We start from the raw sequence: 25,135 nt of genomic DNA, 5'->3' as shown, positions 1-25,135 counted from the left end.
ATTTATTTTAACTCATTTTATATTTTTCTCCTTATTTTCTCTACTTCTATTCAACTAAATGCTTTCATTTTTATTTTATTTTCGTTCATCCTATCTGTCTTCTCTCTATCAAACAAAACATAAGAATCCCATGGAATAATAATGTGTAATTGTTTTAGTAAACTGTATTTTTAATATTTAATCCACGAATCTAACGTTATCAACTAGTCTACGTAGATGTATTTGTTTTTAAGAAAAGGCAACCATAACATTTTCAATTCCTGTTTTCTTCCCACAAATAGCAGCCAATGAGACAAATGACTTATTCCGATGGAAATTCTAGTCTTTTAGCAGAGCCAAATGCCATTATCTTATCAATTATCACATTCTTCCCAAAAAAGAGACAATAAGGAAAGACATCAACTATATTATATCAACATCAAATATTAGAATATGTACGGTCCCCCTTAACTGTAACCATCGTGTTCAGAGTTATGCCTTTAAGCACAATTTTTTAAACCGACGTGGGTTATCGGTCGAGCCAAGATCTTGGATCGTGTTTATCTTGCGAGCTCCAATTCCATAAAAACTGGACTTGTCTATGTAATCTCAAATTAAAATAAATTATTGGTACAATTTTCTTAAAATAAACTAATTTTAATATTTAATTCAAATGAATAATAAATATGATTTTGATAAGTTATGATTTCTCCCTGTCCCACACCTCCCAGCCCCGTCGTCGACCGGTCGCTGACTATGAATTATTCTCTAACACTTGTCACCATATCACAGTTGGGCGCATCGCTTATATAAATAAATGCATTAGGTCACCATAGCGTGTAACATATTCACCCAGTTCGTGAATAATTTTCGTACTAAATTATTTTATCCAAAAAAACAAAATAAAATAAAAATTTTAATTTTATAAAATTAATCTTGTATTATTGTTAATTTATTTATAATTTTTTTTATCATTAATATTATTACAAATATAAATAAAAAATAATAAATATTATTTTAAAAAACTTTTTCTCTTACATAACAATTGTGATCGAAAACGAAAACATCCATAAACCTGCTTTAAAACGAAAAGATCCTTGGACTTTCTGTGTCCACGTTTCCCCAGAAATATGGAATGCCAATCCACTCACCTGGAAATGGTAGTAGTGAGAGAAAATAAAAAGAAGAAAAAGAGAAAGGTTGATTTTTAGAGAGAGAAAAAAACAAAATAGTTATTTTATTTTACTTTCTTTTTAACTCAATTTATTTTTTGTCCAAATACATCATTTAAGACTTTATGTAATCTATTCAAACTTTTCACTGTTATGTCTGGATTCGTGTAATTGAAATTAATTGTTACTTGTCTTTATTCTTTTTTATGTTAATTAAATTAAAATATATATATATATATATATATTATTTGAAAGTTTTTTTTAAAATAATAATATTATTTTTTATTCTTAGAATTTTATTTTTTAGATAAATAATACAAAAAATATTAATAATTTAATTCCAGAGCAGTGATAAGGGGATCGAGCTTTTTTTTTTAAAAAAAAAATAGATAAGGGGATCAAGCTACCGAGTAGCTAAGCTGTCTAAATTGAATTTCTCTTTTATTGTTATTCAATAAATTTCTACACGTGTCTCATAAACTTCAACCGTCTAAGTTAAAAAGCGCTCCAAGTCTCCAACGTGTAGCAGAGTTCCCAAACATTAAAGCTCACTTTATGCAACGAGATTTTGAATTTGACTTCTAAAATGCAATAGAATAAAAAAAAAAAATAGCTGAAATTACTGGAAGTAACAACCCTAGAGTAAAAGGACCTGAATTCAGTTTGGGTTCAAAATTTTAAGTACTACATTTTATTGGGTAGGTTTGTACTAGCGGCTAATTTTATTAATTTTATCACTTCTGACAATTTAGGCTCATCTTTTGAACAAATATTTACTAGCAATTTCAACATGACATTCACACTTGATTAATAGTATCGGAAATGTTTTCATATTCTATCACTTTTATCTACTGGTACATTCATACATAAGTGAATTTGAAATTTGAATTTTAGAGATTAAAAGTCATTTTATGTATGTTAAAACTAAAATTAATCATTTTATAGATTGAAATAAACGTATAATTTTTTTCTAAAAAATATTATAAAATAACACATAACAAATATATAAATATTACGTGAAAGTCGTATCAATATCACATATCACTCACTCACTCAGGTAATTATCACATATCAACTATATCACATAAGTTATTACGTAACTTATACATATTAATTATGTGTTTGTTATATCATATAAGATATTCTCATATATAATATTAATATATACTTTCATTAGGCATGTCAACAATTAATTTAGAGACTTAAGTTTAAGGGCCAGAACTTGATTATTAAATATAAAGTTTAAAAACAAATTTTCAAAGAATAAAAAGCAATTATATAAAAATACTATATTATAAACACTTATTTGATATTTTTATTTATTTATAACTCTTATTATCAAATCATATCATACAGGACCCAGATGTAGTTGGTACAATCTAGCCGCCCACCATTTCACACAAGTCATCCTTAGATGAGAGTTATTAACTCAGCCAGTATCGTCTATAAGACATAGAACAATACAAGAAAAGATCAGTAACATTGAATTTACTATATAAGATCTCGAGCAAACACTAACTTTACTATTAGAATCTCTTTTCAAGTATCTTACATCGAAAAAGAAGCTCAACACAACAAGAAGAAAATCATTTAGAGATCAAACCAGAGTCAAGAGGTGAGTAAGAACACTTTTCATGTTTATCTTTTTCTTTCTTCTATCACTTTTTCATTTTATATATTAATTAATAGAAAAGTGTTTACTAACCCTTTTCCTTTTTAAAATGGGAAACTAAAACAAAGTTAAATTTTTTTTAGGACATTAATCATTAACCCTTTATATTAATATCAAATGCTTACGCAGGAGACTTCGTCACCGTGATTGTTAAAAACTTTAAAACATGAAAATTTGTGTAGATTTACTGTTATGTTATCTAATCATGACTTGTTAATAATTATTTTATTAATAGTACTGATATGATATGATTAAATACATGATGTAATGGCTAACGCGTGGAAGGAATTATAAAAAATTTACAGCATCTTTCTAGTATACTCAAACCAAAGTTCCGTTTATTAATTTATATATTTATCAAATGCTCACGCTAGACACTTCGTCACTGTGATAGTTAATAAAAGCTTAAAAGCATGTGAATTTGTGTGGATTTTTTTTATTTATTCTTCGGTGTTACTGAACTGCTTTTACTTTTACAATAATATTCTCCTTATTATAATTTAATCTATTTATAGCCATAATATCACCCATAATGATTCTTCCTAGCTTAAACAAGGATTATGCTTAACAAAAGTAACTGAAAAACTACCTGATAAAAAATAAAAAATTAACTTATTAAATAATAAATATTTAATAAAATTAATTATTAAATTAATTTAAAAGTATAAAATAATAAATAAATAATAAAATCATGATTTATTTTAAAAATATAATAAAAAAATTAAATAAATATATTAAAGATAAAAATGAAAGAAAATATAAAAATTAAAAGTCAAACATTTTATAAAATATTATTTCAAGTAACGTTTTAAAAAATATTAAAAATTATTGAAAAACTTATTTATCAAATAATTAAACAAATTTTATAATTAAAAAAATAAAAATTAATTAAAATATTTTACCAAATATAATCAATATTACTTTTGGTAAAAAAAAAATACATGTATTCTATAAGATAAAAAAAATTACTACTAAACTCGTGCATTCTACCAACATAAAGGGAAAGAAAATGTTATTTGGGAGGAGGGGAGAATAGTGTAATTAAAATAGTTGTGTGTCTAAATTAAATTAAAAAATGAGAATAAGAAGGTATTGTATTTGGGTCAATAGAGCACCCCCCACTTGATATTTAATCTTTTTGTAAGAACGTGAAACATGACACCCTAACTCGCGTTGCTTGCTTGAGTGATTTGACTCGTGTCGAGTGTATTGTATTTAGTTTAAGCGTGGCTGATCGAGTGAGTATCAGAATCAATTCAATTTTGAGCTAGTCATGAAGATCCACTGCGACGTGTGTAACAAGCACCAGGCCTCTTTCTTCTGCACCGCCGACGAAGCTGCCCTATGCGACGGCTGCGACCACCGCGTCCACCACGCCAACAAGCTCGCCTCCAAACACCAACGCTTCTCCCTCACCCACCCCTCTGCGAAACATTTTCCCCTCTGCGATGTTTGCCAGGTACGTACAATCATTAAACATTATTTAATTGTCCGTACTTTTTTGTTGGTGACGTTGACTTGATGAGTTTCTTTGTTGCAGGAGAGAAGAGCCTTCGTGTTTTGTCAGCAAGATAGAGCGATTCTGTGCAAAGAGTGTGACGTGCCCATTCATTCTGCCAACGACCTCACCAAGAACCATAGCAGGTTTCTTCTCACTGGGATTAAGTTCTCTGCTTCTGCCACGCCTTATGATTATTCATCACCACCACCACCACCACCACCACCACCCAAGAGAAACCCTGTTCTCGATTCTCCTTCAACACCGTCACCGCCTAAGCCTGGGGGAAACTCGCTAACAAACGAAGAAGAACCTGGTTTCACAGGTAGCAGCATTTCAGAGTACTTGATAAACTCTATCCCAGGCATGAAGTTCGAAGATTTCCTCGATTCACATTCTCTTCCCTTTGCTTGCTCCAAGGTTAGTTTATTCTAATTCAACGCCTTCCACCAATTATTCAATTAACGAATTAGCGACCAAGTTTAGTGACGAAAGTTGTTTTTTTCTGCTTACGTTGAGATCACACAAATTTTAGTGACGAATTTTTTTAAAATTTACATATAAATTGTTTCCTCACTGATTTTAATTTTTCTTTGTAGCAATTGATCATAGTTTAATTGGATCTGAGAATTGAGATTAATACGTTGACGATGAATTACAGAATAGTGATGACATGTTGTCGCTGTTTGGTGAGGGAAACATGGTTTCTTTCTCACCCGGTGGGTTCTGGGTTCCTCAAGCACCACCATCTTCAGTACAAATGGATCGGCAGAGTGGGTACAGAGAGACAAGGGAAGGTAGCATTAGATCAAGTTTTGGAGATGATAATTTCATAGTTCCACAGATGAGTCCTCCCAGCAATGTGTCTAATAAGAGATCCAGGCTTCTCTGGTAAAACAGATATAGCTAGTTACAACTAGCTAACCACCTTATGTGGCTTTGTGTGACTTAAATTTCACTCTCCCCTCTTATTTTGTATTTTTTATGTGGTATTGTTTTAATTTTTGTTTGTTCGTTTGTTTTTGGTCCCTCTCCCTTCCTGAACTACACTACTCTTCTAGCTACTTTCTCTCTTGATAAGTTGGTGTATCTCTTCCAAATTGTAAATATGAACGTTTTAAGAGCTCTCTGGGTTGAGATTTTTTGTGTTTTTGCTACATGTTAAAAGATAACTAAAGTTTTACTTAACAACCAGAATTAAGTTCCGAGAGCTTATTTTACTCAAAGTTCTGCGAATTAAGAGCTTGCGGGTTGTGTACCCACGAGGCCAACCTTGGCAAATCAATGACGGACTAAACTCTCATATGACCATGCAAAATTACAAATATCTAGCAAATCTAGTCCAATTAGGAAAAATATTTGTTCATAATTGCGATTCCAAGAGAATCCCACTTTTCATTAATTCACATTGCATAAATGAACCGGCAGCAGACTTAGGCGATATCTTCACCATTTTGCACTTTCAACTTTCAAGCTGGGTTAGGTCCCATAACATTACCTTTGCCTTGATCCCCATCTTCGGTCTTTGGTAGTATTACAAGAACTAGTATTTTTTTTTTTAAATATGAAAATTTTCATTTCAATGATCTAGGTAGTAAAGATATACATTATCAATCAACACTTGATTTGTTGAATATTTTTCATCTATTACTAATATATCTAAATTTTGACCTTGTAAATCAATTTTATAAGAAGATTGAATTAAACTTAAATTTATATTTTAAGATGATATTAAAATATGTTCTAATGATTGTTGTTGAACCTATCAAACTATTTATTGTCATTATTAAACTATCTCTAAACGATCAATCATAGAATCTTCATGCTCAACATGTCCAATAAGATGGATGTGTTGAAAATCTTACATTAATTAATGATATAATCAATCATAATATAAAAGTAATTAAAGATAATTCCTATCTTATAAGTAAATTTATAAAGATTGAATTATACTTGAATTGAGTAGGCAGATTCTACCGTGCATAAGTAATACAGGTTTGGCACCATGCGTAAGTCTTTTACGGCCGTGCGATATGATGCCAAAAAATTGGATGTACAGATGCATTATCTTACCATGTGGATGCGGTATCTTATCATGGGGACTAAGTGGTGTTTGACTGGTCTTAAAAAAAGGATAGAGATAAAGGAGGTATTTCTGTTGTCCATTTTCGATGGGGAGATTCGTGGGTCGGAGGCTGCCGGTGGTTTAAGGATGTCATGATGGAAAGAGAAAAAGGGAAAAAGAAAAACAACTGACGGCATTAGTTGTTGGTTGGATGATCTTGTTTATTGGGAAATTTGTGTTAATTTATGAGTGGGTTGATTAAAACTTCGTATTGCATAGATCTGTGATACTTTATTTTCCTTCATGATTTGTGCCTTCCCCTCACCGCACTGTCGTCATGAAATGGCGTTGTGGCACCATTGTTGTCCCTGTAGAAGCGCTGAGGGTGATGAGAAGAGGAGGAGCCAGAAGAAGATGGAAGAAAAAGGTCTTCACGAAGTGAGAAAGTGATTTTCGCACAATATTGTGCCTCCACATGAAATTGTTGTTTATAAAATAAATAAAAAAGTAACCGGAATAAAAAATTAAATAAGTCCACATGTTAAGATACTGCATGCCCATGGTAAGATAATACATCCCATACATCCAATTTTGTGGCATCATATCGCACGGTCTTAAAAAACTTAGGCATAGTGTCAGATCTTTATTACTTGTACACGGTAGAATTCGTAAAATTCATATTCTAAGATTAATTGCTAAATTAAAACTCAAATCTCAGTTAGAGAATTGCAAAACCAAATAATTGAACAAGATGAATATAAAAGATGAGAAATACTTATTAACTATTTTTTTAGTTTTTAAAATACTTGTTTCAGAAAACAGTTTTTTTTAACAGCCTCAGAAAACAGATTTTAAACCAAGAAATGAGAAGTGAACAAAAGGAACCATAAGGTATGCCTTTTTATTTTTTGGGGAGATCATTGGTGATTCTTTGTTATTTATAGTAGAGCAATCCTATATGGTATGAAAATTTTATTTGCGAATTTTTATAAATTCAAAGGAGTAATTTTGTACTGGTTAATAAATAAATTAAATAAAGAATGAAACAAAAATTCGCCAAAACAAAGCTTGGTTAATTAGTCGCCGTAAAAAACTTAGTATAATTTAACATATCCGTATATAACAACGTTCATCAATCAAATAAAACTATTAACTGGACATTCCTTTTGGTCATGGGAAAGGATTATCTTCAATGGATCGAGTTTCTTCTTTTAATCACCTTTTTCATTTACCAGATCCTAAGTTAAAAGGGATAAAATATTATCAGAGAGTTAAACGCCAATGGTGGTTGAAAAAAGAATTGAATGCCTGGAAATGGATTTGATTTAACGTAGGAACTAGGAACTTGGTCAACTGCAACCAACCATCCTCATTTTTTTTTTCTTTTTTTGGGTTTTAAAATTGATTATTTATTAGTGAAAAATGATAGTGTTAAACTTGGTTTTGGCAAGGACTTTTCAGACCTTCAGCAATAAACCACATGAACAGGTAAAATAGTTTGAAAGAGAAGGTTCCGGATGAAAATACAGCATTAGTTAAATCAAGCACTAGGCTATTATTGATCATCACGTTGTCAACAATTATTGTGGATATTTGATTGGCCAGAAAAGTATCAAATCTAGTTCTCATGAAAGGAGAAAAACAGTGGTGGCTTGACAAAGGAAAATATAAAACTAAAATAAATTATCGACAGGAAAGTGTACAAAAGCACTGTCAAATGTTTTCCTTTTGTCTAGTTATTTTTGTTTTCCTTTTGTTATAAAAATGATAGAACAAAGAGACAACCTTAAGCCTAATTAGAGGATTACTATATATTTGGATCTTAAGTAGTTTCATCTGATCGATTACATTAATTCAATTAGTTCATAACCGGCCACCAAAGAATCTTCATGGAGAGAGTTATGCATGATTTGGTTGACTTCAAATAAAAAAGAAATTTTCAAATTTTTTGTGAATCTCACACTTTTACTACTCTCACCCTAGGATATATATACATATATATAACATGTTATTGGCGGTGGCGAATCTGATTTTAGAGGATGAATAGCAGAACGTCAAATTTGTGTCTTGAAGTTTGCACGTGCGTGTCCTTACCAACAGCTTAAAGTCGCTAACACAGTGAACCTAACTTTTCCAGTTATCCTGCAATATAATGTCTATGCGTTAAGAAACTATATATCTAATCGATCAGCATAAAGTGGACCTCTAAAAAGTCAGAAGCGACTACTTTGTCTTCCTCTCCTTCACATGATGAGATTATAATTCTTGTTCTATTCGGATGTTATAAAGTTTTCAGTTTTTAGTTTTTAAATATACTAGTAAATTTTAAAATCAAACAAGTTTGATTTACATATAATATATTATATTCAATATTAACTAAAGAAATTTAAGGTTTAATTAAAAATTAAAAATGTTTGAAAACTTTTACATTATTTTCAATAATATTTTTAAGAGATTAGAAATTCATTAGACAGAGTTCAATAAACTAAACAAATAACTGACATGAAACTCTTACAAATTGTTTGGTTTAGAAGAGATAAATACTTTTGGAGAGATGAAAACAAGTGTTAGTGTTTGATAAATGAGAATTAGAGAACAAATAATTTTGAAATTGGTTGGAATTCTCATTATATTATTTTTTACCTGTTTTACATATCTCTTTATTTTTTTCTTCATTTGTTGTTTGCTTCTCTCGAACCAAATATCTCCATTTTTCATTTTTTTTACTTATCCTTATTTTTCAATTTATCTTTCACATATTTTTAATTTTTATATTTTTATTTTCATCTATTTTATTTCTCTCATTTCTACCAAAAAAATATTAGAATCACTCCATAGACTAAGGAAGGGCAAAGTGTGTTGCAAGCTAGGTTAAATGATAATAGCTTTTTCATTTTATTTTATTTTAAAATATGAATTTGAGTCTATCTCAAAATCTGATATTATATTAAAATATAAGTTTAAGTTTAACATAACTTATAAGGCAAGAATTATCTTTTATTTTTATATTAATTTGTTCCTATTTTTAACCTATTTGAGAATTGAATTTTAAATGGTGTGATTTAATGATTCCATTACTTTTTACATTCACAATTTTGCATATAAATGCTGACAACTATTGGCATTATTATAATCTCTGTGCTTAATTAACGGAGTTGATTTACGAAAAGTGCACGTGACGATTGGATTTTTAACAAATAAATGATAGTATTGGAAACAGATCATCTTGTCCTTGCTATCCAAAAAAGAAGATCACCTTGTCCTTTATTTAGGTTAGGTTAAAAGTTACTATTTAATTAAACATATTTAACTTAATTTCAATAATTTCAAATTAAAAGCAATTTAAATTCAGTTAATCAACTTACATTAATAATAAATTAAATTTTTACTTCAATATTTGAAATTATTTATTTATTTAAAAGTATAAGTTCATTAATTATTTATACATCATCTTGACTTACTTAAAGTTAGAAGATCTGATTATAAAATAACTTTTTAAATAAATTTTCAGTCAAATATTTTAAAGATCAAACCTTTAAATCGATTAATTAAAGTAAATAAAATTATGTTAACTCTATCAATTATTTGAGATTAGGTTATAACAAATAGCTTGGTAAATTTCCTATTTCTAATAGGATTTGCTCTTTTTCTTATTGGAATATGTAATTAGTGAAAGTGCGTACTAGTTAATTTAGTAATGGTCTAATCACATTATTTTTTTTAAAAAATAGATTTAATTATATTTTGAGTAAATATGAAATTTGATAATGTGAAGATAAGTTTAATAGAGAAGTTGAATAACATATAACTTGTAAATGAAAAAGATCCTTAAACTTAATGCGATCATGTCTTTAAATATATTGAATTTAATAGATATATAATATAAATGTTTTTACACACCATTAATAAGTCTTAAATATTTTTTTGTATGCATTTTAAAAATAATTATTATAAAATTAAAGATAACAAATTTACTATACGTCAGATTTGTAAAATGAAAAAACAATAACTTACGTAAAGTATCTTCATATTTAAGCCAAATCTTAATGTAAAAAGACATTTACACTTTATAGTTACATTAAAAATAAAAAAGAACCTTTTATTTATAAAATAATATATTGATTCAGTAAAACAAATATTGATATTTCGTTTGGCTTTGGCGAATGAATGTATCTTATCTTAAAAAGAAAAAGCTTAATTACTATTTTTTTTTCCCCCACAAAAGGTAAAGATTCCGCATGCGGAGTGTGGTGATTCACGTACTATGTATATATACTTTGCAAAATTATCCAATGGAGAGGAACCCTCTGCTACGTTCTCCACATATTCTGCAGTCCTAATGTTCTAACATGGTTGTGGACTTTGTTTGGTCTTAATCAATTTTACATAGTGGATGACCTGACACACTAATCACTAAAACAGTATGATTCCATATTTGTAGCTTTGATTTTTAATTTACCAATAAAATTGCGATCAAAGATATACTTTTTTAGACCATAATTACTTTTTACCGTGATAATTTATTCGAATAAGATAAAATTATTGTAGACGATAATAAAAAAATTAAATATTTAATATAATTACATATTTAATATTAATTCAAAATCACAAGTCGAAATAAATCCGTACCACTTGATCCCTGTATTCTCTAATATACCAATTTACTCTATAATAGACGGATTCAATGTGAGATTTGATAGATTTCAAATAAGCCAAAAAGCTTGAATATATGCAGTGGCAAGAGTTCATCGTCATCTATAACATCTGACGACGATGCTATTGTTTAGCGAATAGCATCTATTAAGTACAAGCTTGATAGGATTCACTATAATACGACTATTATAAGTATTTTCCGTAAACGTTCCTTGAATTTAAAAACCTGTGTCCTCACTCTAGGTCAGTCACCGCAAACTTAAAAAATTCCTTGTCAAAAAATTGTCCTAAATATTTCTAAGAAAATGAAAGAAAACGAAACACAAGCAATATAAAAAAAGTGTAAAAAATATCCTTAGACACCAAATGCTCATCAATATCCAGAAAAAAGAGATACATCATACAACAGAAGAAAAAAAAAGTGTATATATAACAAAGGATATAAAAAAAAATTAGGAATGTCAACTTATACGAAATGGTTTACTAGTAATTAGTACTAGATATGCGCTAAAATTTTGAAATCATTGTCAACTGTATAAAGCCTTTGGTACCTACATACAGAAACTAAACATGGAGGAGTGATTGGTGCAAATTTTGAGAATTGTTGGTTTGAGCTAGCATTGATTTTCAGGGTCGGCGACAATAGGCCTTACACATATGGTGACAATCATGGTAACGAGGTCCACTACAATGAAGAGAGCATTCCAACCTCATGCCCTGGCATCGGGTTCTTCCCATTCATTCTGCATACTCCCCCACCCTATATTCTTTCTCATCTAACATCCCTTTCTTATTATATGGTTTATATTGATAATGATGTACTCCTCTTCCACCTCCCTTCCTTTTACCACATTTCCACCCTCCACCACTTCCACCTCCACCTCCTCCGCCTCCACTTCCTCCATAATACCAACTAGTACTCTTGACGTGGACTTTATTATTATTGTTGTAGGAGCTGTTGTGTTTTTCTTTTACTACTTCATTTATTACTTGACTAGGAAAAGTTAGAAATGTGGCATTGCTGGCTTGACTAGGACTAGAAGAAGCGTTGCCATTTATGACCTCATTGTCACATCTAATAAGCCCAACAATTGCAAGGATTAGACAGAGTACCCGAGAACTTCTTCTCAAGCCAGTCTTCATCGTTCAATTTAGCACACCACAGAAAACGATATTTTGTACTATAGGCACCCCTACGCTTTTAAAGCATATATTTATATAGGCATGCAGTAGTAGTTGTGAGTTGTGGCAATTTTATTACTATGTCGGATCAACAACTCAACATCATCCGTTCCCACCCAATGAAAAGTATAAGATGTTATAGGATGCCTTAGTACTCACTTTGTCCCCACTCGAGCCACTTGCAAATATATGTTTTAGTACTTGGAAGGCAGTGCAACCCCGGTTGTCCCCAAACCTCTCCCACTAACACTGCACACGGGTCATCCCTTGTTGGTTTCTGATAATAGACTGCCATCCATAATATTATATTTAGGTTTTTTGGGTTTTTTTCTCCCTTCCCGTGCGGAGAAAGGTTTAAATAAAAAGATCCATTTTATTTCACTTATTTAAGTGGAGAGAGGTTAGATTAGAGATAAACACATATAGTGAGATATAGTGAGAGAGACTCAATTAATAGCACAAAACAGTTACAAATCATTGAAAAAAATAAAAAATGAGACTGAAAATTATTGTGATTTTCGCATACCTACTAGAAAGCGAGAGCGAGATTTGTCACGTTAAACAAATTGTATCTATGTTTTCATCTATTTTGTGTTCTATACTTTATTAGTGTTTCTCTCATGTTCTTGCAAGTTTGAGAGAATTTATTTTCACAATTTATTATTATTATTATAGAGTTGTTATTGTATTGGCCTGTTTTTTCCCATCAAGGTTAAGGTGTACTTTTTGTTTGAAAAGAAATGTGTTCAATTGTGTTTTTTATCATTAAAAATAAATTTATTTATATGAATGACTAAAATTCATTTTCAAACTCAACTCATGAATTATACAAACCAACTCTTACTATATGCTAACATTTAAATGAGTCATACACTTTTAAGATCCAACTCATCACAAATTATGTGCTTTGCGAGTCAATTCACATACCTAGATCGAGTACCTTTATCTAATTCTACTTATACAGTGTTTTGTTTTTTGTTATTGCTACTTAATTATACAGTGTCTGGGTCCATTTTAACCATTTATATATGTCAGTATAAGGTAAAGTTGATTCTCGTAGAGCCTTGCATGCCGCTACATGAAACAGGGTCCATATGCACAAATTTAAGATGAAATTTTTTATCATATGCTTAAAGAATAAAATTATTTATTAATTGATCACACCATGTTGATGCAATAAGTTGATTATGTAGTTATAGCTAATCATTCTTTTGTAACTTTTATATAATGATTCACTATCTTGGTGTCAACTCCTAAAATTGTGTTTTTTTTTAAATTCTTTCCCTTTAGTTTTCTATATTAAAACAAAAAAAAATTAGCTTTTTTTTCTCTAAAATTCCATTTGGTTTTTGAAGAAGAGAAAAAAAAAAGAATTATAATGAAGACAGCATAAAGATCTTCAACACTTCCCTCTCCATGTCTTAGTCATCTTTTGGTAGTTGATAGTTCGGGTGTGGCTTTCCTTAGAAGCCAGTCTTTTTCTTCTTTTTTAACTTTGGTTTCCAACCCACTACCAAAAAAGACGTAACCGTATTGCATGTATCTATAACAAATCAACAGGCATTAGCCTAGAGGAAAAATAGCTTGAAAATAATCTCTCAGCAAAACAAAGATAGGTGGAGATAAGGGTGGAAGAATAAAGAGAAAAGGAAATAAAATGAAGCTAGTTCAAGGTGTTGGAGCACTATTGTTTGTTGGAACACTCCCGTAGTCCCATACATACTCACTCACAAAGTTTCACAGAATGAGAGAAAGAGAAAAACAAAAATAAAAAACTGAGAACTCTTTTATTCACTAATTGAGAGTAATTTACAAAACACTATGACGCTTGTATTTATATGGTTTATTGTTAACTATCCTTCACATGGCAGCCTATCGAATATGTTATGACATTTACAATTCATAACTACTTTAATCTAACTCTTCTTCCTGTTGATTTTCTTGTCCACTTTTGAAAACAGCACAACAGTTGTCCAATTCAAGCTGCTCCAGGATTTTTTGTCATCCGCAAGTAGGAAGAATGGCCTTCTATAAGTTGTGTCACATCAACCTGCAAAGCAACAAAAAATGATGGCACCTTCAAGCAATAAATCATTGCTAAATAAACTGTTGCATTGAGCATAGGATGGAAAACAGCTTACATTCTCAATCCCAGGAAGATCAACGTACAGGTTGGATTCCTGCTAATCCTTGAGAGAGTAAACTGTGAATGCAAAAATATTTGAAAATAAATTTACGAGCTTTTGGTCTCTAATGAGTATGATTTGTAGAAGTGAAAAATGAATGAAAAGTCGTGCATTTCCTTCCGGTTTCACGTTTTCGGATAAGGGAGCTAGAGTGAGAATGAGTTATACTTGGAATATTTTCATTACTTTGATGTAACAAACAATGTAAATTAAGTTTCTTTTCAGATTATTCATCTAATTTCCCACTTGCCTATTTTGTCCTTAACAATGTAAACTAATGACGTGAGATTAGAATATCAGACTACGATCGATGCTAGTAAATAAATTCTGACCGGGCATCTTAGTAAATAGTAACCATTGACTGTCATATCGTAAGAATCTATTACCACCTTTCAGTGAAATAGTTATTATCCTTGTTCTAATTCCAGGTATAATAAGATTTGAGTTATATTACACTTACAGGACATTCTCAAATATTTTTTAATTCATTTTTTTCTCTTATCTCCATCGTATTACTCATTTTAATTATTTATCATTTTTCTCTCCTCTTCCTGCCTATGTCGTAGATTATAAGAATTGTTGTGAAAAAATTGTGTCTACTCGTAAGAATTAGTTAAAAATTCATCTTATTATTAGTATTTATTGTGATGACCATTATGTAATAAAGTATTTGTTATGTACTTCAACACACGATTTTTATACAAATATTTCTCAGTTTGATATCTAGAATCAGGTTGAGAGAATAACAAAAAATAGTCCTCCACGAGTGACCCTATTGTTCCTGATGGAACTTTATATTCATATTCGCCGCACCTTTTCCGACGAACTTCTTCCCTTTGTTTTCTGCATTCCAGTGGACCCTTCTACTTGCTGCTCCTTTTCCAGTGACTTTTTCGGTCACCACTGACTGCCGTCACTTTTCCGACGACCCACTATCCCTGGTGAGCCATTTCGCTCGCCATCCTTCTTCCGGTGAGCCCTTCTACTCGTCGCACTTTTGCAACGAACTCTACATCATTTTTTGGCCAGCCACCAGCAGTGTTTTGGCGACTTCCCAGTGACGTTTCTGGCCTAACGCCCTTTTTTCTGGCGTGCCTTTTACCGATCTACGTAGGGCGGCCTACCACGTTGGCGAAAAAGCTCTCACGCGCGACCCCTTTGATGCGCCAAACAACACCTTTCGCCAGTGCGTACGACGTCCTTTTCGGCAACGCTTCCTGCTATGATCTCGCCTCCCTCGTGCGACCCCACCTCAGGAGTTTCACCATGTTCCGAGATCCATGTGGACCCCATCTCCAGGCTTGGTGTTGTTTGCTTCTTTTTAGTTGCAGGTTCTTTTTGTGCGCACCCTATTTTCTCCAATGGCTTCTACACCTGCTGCTGCCTACGACAAAAATAAAACTTTTTGGTTGCCTATTTTGTGGCTGTCCTTTTCCGGTATATTTGTCGTGACTTCTCTCACTTCGCTAGCTATTTGTAACGATTTTGTCTATTCAGTTTAAATAATTTTGGGTTTCCACGCTTTGTTTGAAGCTTCCAAATCTTGATTTTAAGAAGATCAAAACTTACTTTGGATTTACTTAAGTTGATGGGCATTCGTTCTCCCTTCCTAGCAATATTTCCCGGTTTCACCAAGATCTTTGAGTTGTCTTCAAAATATTGATTTGAAGCTTCCAAATGATGCTTTTACTTTTCTTAGGTTGATGGATATTTCGTCTCTTTCTTTCTAGTAATATTCTCCCACTTCACCAACATTGAATAACTGTCAAAGTCCCACTCGCCACAAATATATTTAGGTTGTATGTATATATTTCTAGTTGTTCTATTGATGATGAATGCTTTCACAACGTATATAACCCAAATTTACTCCTCCACACCTCCAAACGATGCAGCAACAGCCACAGATCCACCAGCAGATCCTGTAGCAGTTGCTGCTGCAGCAAATCCACCACCAAAGGCAGGAACAATGCCGCCTAGTGTAGGAGCCAATGCACCCAATCCATGCGCAATAGCTGGGGCAGTCAAGCCTGTCAAAGCATTTCAATACTTCTTAAGATATTGATATTATCTCATCCTTGGGTTAGATAAATCTACTTGTAAGTTAGAGATGAAGTAGCAGATACATACCACCAGTTATAACCATTATGGTTCGTCCAGTTACAGCAGCTACTCCTATGATACCTCCACGCTTCCATTTATCCCAGCTGGTTTCAGAACCTACAGATTCTTCTTCCTTGGCACCTTCTTTACTCACTGAATTCATTACAGAAAAAAGCAACCATAGACTCCGTTGCTTCCTGCAAAATATCACGATAAAGGTAAACTTTCTGCAACGGAGAGCTTCCCAAAAACTAGTTTGTTAAAACCACCAAACCACAGAGACATTCATCACAAACTATCTGGACCACATCATTAAGGAGAGAAAACTTTTTTCTGTGAAGATTCACACATCACTAACGTAACAAATAAGATTCACACGTCACAAACGCAACATACAATACCATATGGTGTTTGAAATTCATGTCAGTGTTCTGAGAACACTGACCATTTCATTCCATTTGACATCAAGCCCTACAGCCACAGAGCCACATGGTGGCGAGCATCATAGCCCTGCCTTGAATTGTGCGTAAAGAACTGTCATTTTCTTGTCGTAACCGATAAGGGTCGCCTCCTCCAAAAGGTTGTTCAAACCTTGCTGAGCTCTCCATAATTTCACACACATCATCTTGGCTTCTAGTTTTCTGCCCATTGCCACAACTTGGAGAATCGGCAGTAGGAGTAGTGTCATTCATGCTCAAAATTAAAGTGTGTTGTATTACGTACCCTATTGGAATATTCTATTAAATATTTGACTAATTCCAAACAAATTATGCAAGAGCACTATGTATGATTTAACTCTCTCTTGAGTTTTGAATAATTCGAATCAAATTATGCAATACCATTATATATATATATATTTGGTGGAACAATACCATTATATATGGTCAAACTCTCTCTCGATCTCTCTCAATGCAACAGCTTTTATAAGAATTCAATTTCAAACTTAGTTAAACCAACAGTTAATTTGGAGTTCCATTATGCGCACCTTCTTACCAGTTTTTCTTTTAACTTGCAGTTATCCAACAACAACAAAAAACTCCCAAAGAGCTTAGTACTCACTTTTTCATCGACTTTCATTTACTTCTTTTCATCATATGCGAGTTTAAAATGGAGTTCGATCTATATATCCAGGGTGAAATGCTTGGTCAAATCAAAGTGGTATGGGTCTATGACCATGCAACGTTGTGCATTATTTGTTGATCTAATAAACGTCACATGGTACATTATTTGTATAACAATAATTTATTTTGAACCATGCAAATACTGTTAAGTGTAGTATAAAAGCTCATTAGAAATAAGCTCTATAAACAGAACACTTGCACACTATCATTATCAAGATAACAAATTTAAAAAGCATACATGACTCATGATGATTTCTCTTTCTCTAGTTGATGAGGAATATGGGGGCGCCCCTGCCTCTTCCCCAGTTACCAGGAGAAGGGTTCCAAATACCATAATCGTCTGCATGATATTCATCACCTCCGTTAACTTTAACTTTTGCATGCGTCGGTGTTGAGGATGGTGGTATCAATGTTGACGATGTACATATTGCATATATTGCCATCGTCATAACCACTGCTATCTTACTTAACTTCCACATTGTTGAGGTCATGATTTTGGTTTCAATGATATTTTTGCATCACATAATTCGAATCTTTTATTTAACAGTACAAAGTAGTCTTAATTATATGAAACAGGTACTACTTTCAAATATATAGTTGTTAACTTTTTTTATACCTTTGATTTATCATAAGGTCTATTATTTAGATATTCACTTATTTTTCATTAAAATGTTAAAGATATATCTCGGACTTACATGTTAAACCCATTTAATTCAATAGATATTTTAAAAATAAAATTTAAATATATGAAAGCATTAATTAAAATCAACTAATTTAGCTTCTTTTTTTTTTTTGTTAGTCTTGATCAAATAAGTATTTGTTTCTTATACAGTAACAGGACTGGGGTAGTAAAGTTGAGAGAAATAGGGCACGTGAAGGAAAAACAAAGGTTGAGATTGAGGGTCAAAATAGTGAATGAACTTGAAATTTTTAGCGGGGATAACGGTTTTATGTCTGGCCGGTGGGTGCGGAATTCAGAAGAAGAACAACGGTTTTGCCTCATACCGCATAACCTAACCTTTCCTCATTCTCCTCTCCGTTCTCTCTTTCTCCGGTCACCCGCCGGCGACAGAGGCACACAGAACGGTATCACATTTTTCTATTCATTCCTTCATCGCATTAATTAATTAATTAATTAAACACATTCATTCGCGCGCGAAATTCGTAGACATCATTTGATTGTTCTGATTCATTTTTCCGTAGGGGTTGAGAAGCTGCGCTGCGTTTAGCGTGTTACGTGAATAATGTGGCAGACAAAAACAGATTGTGCTGTTGCGACAATCGCAATCGTGCGTGTAAGGCGAATAATGCGTTAAGTGATGGTGAAGACGAGAGATACAGCAGCGTCAATGACGGACGTCATAGAGGAGCAGGGAAACATGGCTCTGTCAAATGCCCAGGAAGAGAGAATCTTCGTTTCCATAAGAGTAAGGCCTTTGAACGAGAGAGAAAAGGCCAGGCATGATGTTTCCGATTGGGAATGCATTTCTGGCAACACCATCAGATACAAGAACAACGGCCATGCGGAACCGCGACCACTCTCAATGGATACCTATGCCTTTGGTGCGTAACAAATATCAAAATGCTAGGTTATTTGTTTTCTCTTTAATGTATTTTTATGGATTTTTTATTTATTTATATCACAATTCCTGTTTTATTGGAAACAGATAGGGTATTTGGGGAGAAGTGCAATACAAAGCAGGTTTATGAACAAGGGATTAAGGAAGTTGCTCTTTCAGTAGTTAGGGGTATCAACTGTGAGTATTCTTCTTTTTCTATAATTCCTGATTGTGTTGATATGCATATTGCTGTGTTGGCTTTGAGGGGTTTCTCTTTCTCATTGGTGAAACTGAAACATAATCTCAGCTAGCATTTTTGCATACGGGCAAACAAGCAGTGGAAAGACACACACCATGTCTGGCATTACTGAATATGCTTTAAGGGACATATATGAATACATAGAGAAGGTATAAAACCATTCAAATCCTGGTTTTACCTTACAGTGAAATGGATGATGATGTTCTTTCATTGTGGCTGAAATTTTGACATTTTGTTGTTGCTTTCAGCATAAAGACAGAGAATTTGTTGTAAAATTCTCTGCCATGGAGATCTATAATGAAGCTGTCAGAGACCTTCTCAATGCAGGTGCTACTTCACTAAGAATTCTAGATGATCCAGAGGTAAATTTAGTGACATAATTTCCCTGTTCTGTTAAAGAGTTTCTTGCTTAGTTCTTTTGAATGGTTGAGCATATGTGCGCCTCAAACAGAAAGGGACTGTTGTTGAGAAACTCACAGAAGAAACACTGACAGAGAGGAGACAGTTGCAGCAACTCCTTTCAATATGTGCAGGTATTGGGTGCTCTATTATACTATTTTACTATTTTAAAGCTTTGTAAGATTTCTAGCCATATATGCATGTATCTTGTAGCTGAAAGGACAACAGAAGAGACGGCCATGAATGAAACTAGCTCCAGATCTCACCAAATTCTTAGATTGGTATTTATTTTATCATTAAATTACTAAGTAATTGAGATAATTCTTCTCATTTTTTATTTCTAACTTTTCTCAAAATGATGATTCCCGCAGACAGTTGAAAGTAATCCTCGTGATTATGCAGACACCGCAAGATCTGGAGCTCTATTTGCCAGTGTGGTATGATCTTTTCCACTTTTTATCCTATACAGGAGTATTTCTGTGTGTTAATTGACTCGTAGATGAAATGAAGAGTTGGTTTCTTTGTACAGAATTTTGTTGATCTAGCAGGAAGTGAGCGTGCTTCTCAAGCAATGTCAGCAGGCACAAGATTGAGAGAAGGTAGCCACATAAATCGCAGTTTACTGAGCCTTGGAACTGTAATTCGGAAACTAAGGTAGAGTTGCATCCCGTGTACTGAGTTTAATTTTGGATAATTATGGGTTCAACATCACAAACACTCTATTAAAAGTTATCATTTTTTTAATCTCTTTTTGTATCACATTATATCACCTATCATACATAGTTGAAAAATCATGTATGGACACCACCATGCTAATTGACACTTAGAGAGAAGAGCGAAAAGTGTAAATATGATAAGTGATACAACCTGATGGGAAAAAGAAAGAGAAAAATAAATGATATGTATTAATGGAGTGCTTGTGATGTGAAGATGTTCATATAATTACCCTTAAATTTTATATTTCGTTGTCTCTTATTCTCTTTAAGTTTGCTCGCCCTGCAAAGACAGGATATTGATATAGTTCATTGAAAGTCTGAAACTGCTGCTTAAATGTTCTGTTTATGGGTGGGTGTAGTAGTTTTGGTAGATAAGGAAATTTGAAGCGACAGAATTCGTTCAATTTGTTGATATTATCTTTCTTGCAGAACATTAATGTTTCTTAGCTAGGATTTTTTTTTTGTGACTTCTTAGCTGCGATGTTACAACTCACTAGTTTCTTCTTTGTACCAAAAAATGACCACTCGTAAATTGGGATCAAGAAGATTGAAACCTCACGCACTAACTCGCTTACTCACTACACACCCATGCTTGTTGCATTCTCCGAAGATAGGAATCTATTATGCTCAAGACCAATTGAAACGAATTTGGGTTCTAGAAATTAAACTTTGATGGGGGTTTAGATCATACTTCGGGTTTTTCTCAATCGACCAATGCCACAAAAATATTTTAAAAAATTGTAATTATTTTGATCACAAGTAACAGATATCTTGACGTAAATTAATACTTTTCATACATGTTAATATATAAATATTAGTATGATTTATTTTTGAAAAATACATTTTTAAGCATTCCTTAATTTTTAATTCAGTCTCTGAAAAAATTATTCACCCAATTTAGTTCCTAAAATGAAAATAAAAAATCACAAAATAATTTTTCAAAATTACAAACATGGGTGGAGGTGAAGCTAAACTTGATCCATCACATCACTTGAGCTCCCCTAAAATTTAGAAGTGGTCGATGACATTTTGATGACACTAATACTCCATTTGAAGATCCTGATTCCCAGTTTGTTTGGTAGTCATGCTAGTCCTATTTAAATTTGTACAAATATAAGAAATTAGAACTAGCAATTAGTATAAAGAGACATTTTTGGGGAATTTAATCCAAGCACGGTCCATGCTGGTCGGTCTTTTGACTGATTGGCCTAGAGAAACAAGACTTATTTAATTTGGCACTGGAGCATGTATGTCTTTTCCTGCAGCTGCTTCCAAAATTATTTGTTTAGGTTCATCTTTGACTTCTTGGATATTTCTAGCCCACGTTTTCATCAATGAACGTTCTCTTATTTCTCTTATTTTATACTAGTTCCTTCTATTTTCTTCTTCCCTTCGTTACTTCATCAATTACATATATAGTACAAAACTCTAAATTCTAAACCACAATTATTAAATGCAGCAAGGGAAGAAATGAACACATACCTTACAGGGACTCAAAGCTTACTCGCATTCTGCAGAACTCTTTAGGTGGTAATGCCAGAACAGCGATCATTTGTACCATTAGTCCTGCAAGGAGCCAGAGTGAGCAATCAAGAAATACTCTGCTTTTTGCTAGTTGCGCAAAACAGGTGACTACTAATGCTCAGGTCAATCTAGTGATGTCAGACAAGGTTTTGGTAAAGCAACTACAAAATGAATTGGCTAGATTGGAGAATGAGTTGAGGAGCTTCACCCCAAATACCATGTTACTTAAGGAGAGAGAACTTCGGATTCAACAGGTGAGGGCAGATTCAATAAATTGGATTCTTTTTGTTTTAATTTATTACAAATACTAACCACTACACTTGGTTAAAGAAGTAAGATAAAAAAAATTTATTGAGATGCATAAAAATTTACTATCTTATAATTTTTAAATGTATTCTCATATGATTTTTAATAAAACTTCTTTTTTCTTTTTAATTCTTTAACCACTTGCCCCGGTTAGCAAGACCTTTAATTCATTATAGCATTCGAATCAGATGTACTCTCTGCTAACGCAGACCATGGATAGCCCATCAAAAGCATTCTATCGTCGACTTGGTGAGAGTGAGAAATATGGATGGGGTTCATATTCTGTAAATTTTGATGAGTCATTAGCTCTTAATCATTTCTTTCATTCATTGCCGAAAGGAATTTAACAATCACAGATAAAATAGTTACAAAATGCGAATATAGAAAGGAGACAAATTTGGTGTAGAGCATTTTATTTTGATCATTTGTATTCAGTTTGTCCTTTTCTCTCTGTCTAATTCGGAAACATGCAGATGGAAAAAGAGATAAAAGAATTGACTCGGCAACGTGATCTCTTTCAATCTCGTGCTGAAAATATGGTCCAGTCTGTTGGGAAAGATAGGCTTTTAAGAGGAGCAGACAAAGATTCCGCCTCAGAATCTACAGGTGTTGCTAACGATCTTCTTCGCAGGACAGACAGCGCATCTGAGAGTCTGGACAGAACAACATCCAGTTTACTGCACACTGCGAATTCTGAAGAGGACTTTCTCTTGGATGGCAATTCTCCCACGTTTGCTGGTCCTGACCCATGTCATGGTTGGGAGGAGATGACCACAAGCAGAGAATCTGAAGATAACTACAAGGAAGTTCCATGTATTGAAATAAAAGAAGTGGAGACAGAACACAAAACAGATGTTAATAATACGCCCCCCATTCCTGTTTCTGAAGAAAATGGAGGAAATACACCCATGATACAAGTTGTGAATGTAAATGCCAAATCATCCTCAGGAAATGAGCCTATAGAGTTGACTCCTGTTGCCATAGATAATACTCAAGGTGCTCTGCAGGGAAAAACTGAGGAGAGCCTTCAAAATACCAAAGACCTTGCTGTGGACATCACTAAGAAATCCAATGGGTCCTCTGAATCCGAACCACGTATTTCGAATGCCATGTCTCCTCCTCAAATAGATAAGGAAACTTCAACCCATCCTCAGATCAGTAGTAACTTGGAGCAGAATGAGTCACCTCGGTTTAATAAGCTGGACCAGGAATCCGCCTCACCTCCTCGGTGTGATGTGCAAGAGCTTAAAACTACGTTACCTCCTCAACTTGATAAGCCGGATTCTACTAGTTTGGTTTGCTTTGAGGACAAGCTACCTGAATCGAAGTTACAAGCCGCAAAAAGAAACTCTTCCCGAAAATATTCTCCAATTCACTATAGGGATGCTTCAGTTGAAGATGTAGAATCCCTTTGGGATTCTGATGCGGAGGATACTGCCAGCGTCCTTAATTTTGTTGGAAGAATGAATAAAAGGGCTAAGCAAAAGGCATTCAACAAGGACATGGATGATATTATGGTATGCACCAACGCACATATAGAACTGCTCAAAGAATTTAGTTTTCAAAAAATAATTATAATTATATCTATAACTAGTTAAAATAGTTATAAAACTATAACCAATTTTATTGTTATGGTAGTTATTTCAAATAATTTATTTTTATTTAAAAATAAGATATAGTTATAAAACTATAACTAATTTTATAGAAATTATCATTTTAAGTAACTTATTTTTTATTTATTCATGGTTGGTTATGGAATTGATTTTAGATATATCTTGTTATATAATTAGTTTATTAACAATCACCACAATAATAATAATTTACTAAGAACAACTTTGATTAGCTTTTTGTTTTTTTCACTTTTATTAATATTGTAGTTGTTATTTATTCTTATCAGTTTGATTTCAATTTTCAAGTTTGATTATCTCCCCCGCCAATTATCCTCTCTTTGGCATCAACTAATGAATTTGTTCATAACTAATTATATTCCCATATTTTAAAAATAATAACTAGTTATATAAAACAAGTTATAATATTCACTTATAATCTAATTATTTATTAGTTATGGTTATGGTTACATAAATACTCAAATCATGAGCATTCCTGTGCATGTCTTTCTTGTGCTACTCCTCATTCATAATTTTACTTATTTATCAGGTACGTGCAAGGACATCTGGAATCAATAAACGTGTGAACAAAGTAATAGGTGTCAATTTTGAGAGGCAGCAGAGAGATACAATCCAACTTTGGGATGCATGTAATATACCGTTGGTGCACAGATCCTATTTTTTCCTTCTCATCAAAGGTGAACTTGCAGATTCTGTGTACTTTGATGTAGAGCTCAGACGTTTGTCCTTCCTTAAGGACACGTTTTTTAGCACTACAAACATTGCAGGACATGGTTCGGATGTCACACCTAATTCAAGGCACGTAAATACTAATCCAAAAAGTGTCTAATCTAATTATTGTCATATCCAGTATTCACACTTTTTTCATTGAACAGCTTGATGTCACTGAATCGTGAGAGGAAAATGCTAAGCAAGCAAGTGCATAAGAAGTTTACGAGGAAGGAAAGAGAGGAACTTTACGTGAAGTGGGGTATTGATTTGAGGTCAAAGCACAGAAGTGTGCAGTTGGCGTGGCGCTTATGGACGAATACAGAAGACTTGAACCACGTAAGGGAAAGTGCAGCACTTGTTGCGAAGCTGGTTGGTTTTATAAACTCGGGTGATGCCCCAAAGAAA

The 25,135-nt window shown here is 32.8% G+C and overlaps 3 protein-coding genes across 4 annotated transcripts; 2 read left to right on the top strand and 1 right to left on the bottom strand.

The window, feature by feature from the left end:
* The first annotated feature begins 3,936 nt into the window (after nt 1–3,936).
* Nucleotides 3,937–5,458, top strand: LOC114408601 (B-box zinc finger protein 21-like). Of its 2 annotated transcripts, none has more exons than XM_028371704.1 (3): nt 3,937–4,282; nt 4,364–4,741; nt 4,921–5,458. In XM_028371704.1, exons 1-3 carry the CDS (start codon nt 4,097–4,099, stop codon nt 4,936–4,938), a joined length of 582 nt encoding a protein of 193 aa, XP_028227505.1. In that variant the 5' UTR covers nt 3,937–4,096; the 3' UTR covers nt 4,939–5,458. The 2 variants fall into 2 exon arrangements, with proteins under 2 accessions (XP_028227505.1, XP_028227504.1); XM_028371703.1 differs by having other exon boundaries at nt 3,938–4,282; nt 4,983–5,458.
* A 6,319-nt stretch (nt 5,459–11,777) lies between these two features.
* LOC114408295 (homeobox protein Hox-B3-like) lies at nt 11,778–12,182 on the bottom strand. Its single transcript, XM_028371330.1, has one exon. The coding sequence runs from the start codon at nt 12,180–12,182 to the stop codon at nt 11,778–11,780; it is 405 nt and encodes a 134-aa protein (XP_028227131.1).
* Nucleotides 12,183–18,623: 6,441 nt separating this feature from the next.
* LOC114408294 (kinesin-like protein KIN-7F) lies at nt 18,624–24,848 on the top strand. The gene is made up of 12 exons (XM_028371328.1): nt 18,624–18,714; nt 18,832–19,191; nt 19,296–19,385; nt 19,495–19,595; nt 19,695–19,808; nt 19,898–19,979; nt 20,059–20,126; nt 20,217–20,282; nt 20,375–20,499; nt 22,021–22,339; nt 22,865–23,908; nt 24,549–24,848. Exons 2-12 carry the CDS (start codon nt 18,948–18,950, stop codon nt 24,846–24,848), a joined length of 2,553 nt encoding a protein of 850 aa, XP_028227129.1. The 5' UTR covers nt 18,624–18,714; nt 18,832–18,947.
* Nucleotides 24,849–25,135: the final 287 nt, after the last annotated feature.

The sequence above is a fragment of the Glycine soja genome, chromosome 4, assembly GCF_004193775.1.
Source record: "Glycine soja cultivar W05 chromosome 4, ASM419377v2, whole genome shotgun sequence".
Lineage (NCBI taxonomy): Eukaryota > Viridiplantae > Streptophyta > Magnoliopsida > Fabales > Fabaceae > Glycine > Glycine soja.
This window is presented reverse-complemented; position numbering and strand designations above follow the sequence as displayed.

Excerpts from the sequence above, each read along its gene's own strand:
- LOC114408601 (XM_028371703.1), top strand. The coding sequence starts at position 4,097 with ATGAAGATCCACTGCGACGTGTGTAACAAGCACCAGGCCTCTTTCTTC. Across the intron at positions 4,283-4,363 it reads CCCTCTGCGATGTTTGCCAG|GAGAGAAGAGCCTTCGTGTT; the intron begins GTACGTACAATC and ends TCTTTGTTGCAG. Across the intron at positions 4,742-4,982 it reads TTCCCTTTGCTTGCTCCAAG|AATAGTGATGACATGTTGTC; the intron begins GTTAGTTTATTC and ends GATGAATTACAG.
- LOC114408295 (XM_028371330.1), bottom strand. The coding sequence starts at position 12,182 with ATGAAGACTGGCTTGAGAAGAAGTTCTCGGGTACTCTGTCTAATCCTT.
- LOC114408294 (XM_028371328.1), top strand. The coding sequence starts at position 18,948 with ATGGTGAAGACGAGAGATACAGCAGCGTCAATGACGGACGTCATAGAG. Across the intron at positions 19,192-19,295 it reads AATGGATACCTATGCCTTTG|ATAGGGTATTTGGGGAGAAG; the intron begins GTGCGTAACAAA and ends TATTGGAAACAG. Across the intron at positions 19,596-19,694 it reads TATATGAATACATAGAGAAG|CATAAAGACAGAGAATTTGT; the intron begins GTATAAAACCAT and ends TGTTGCTTTCAG.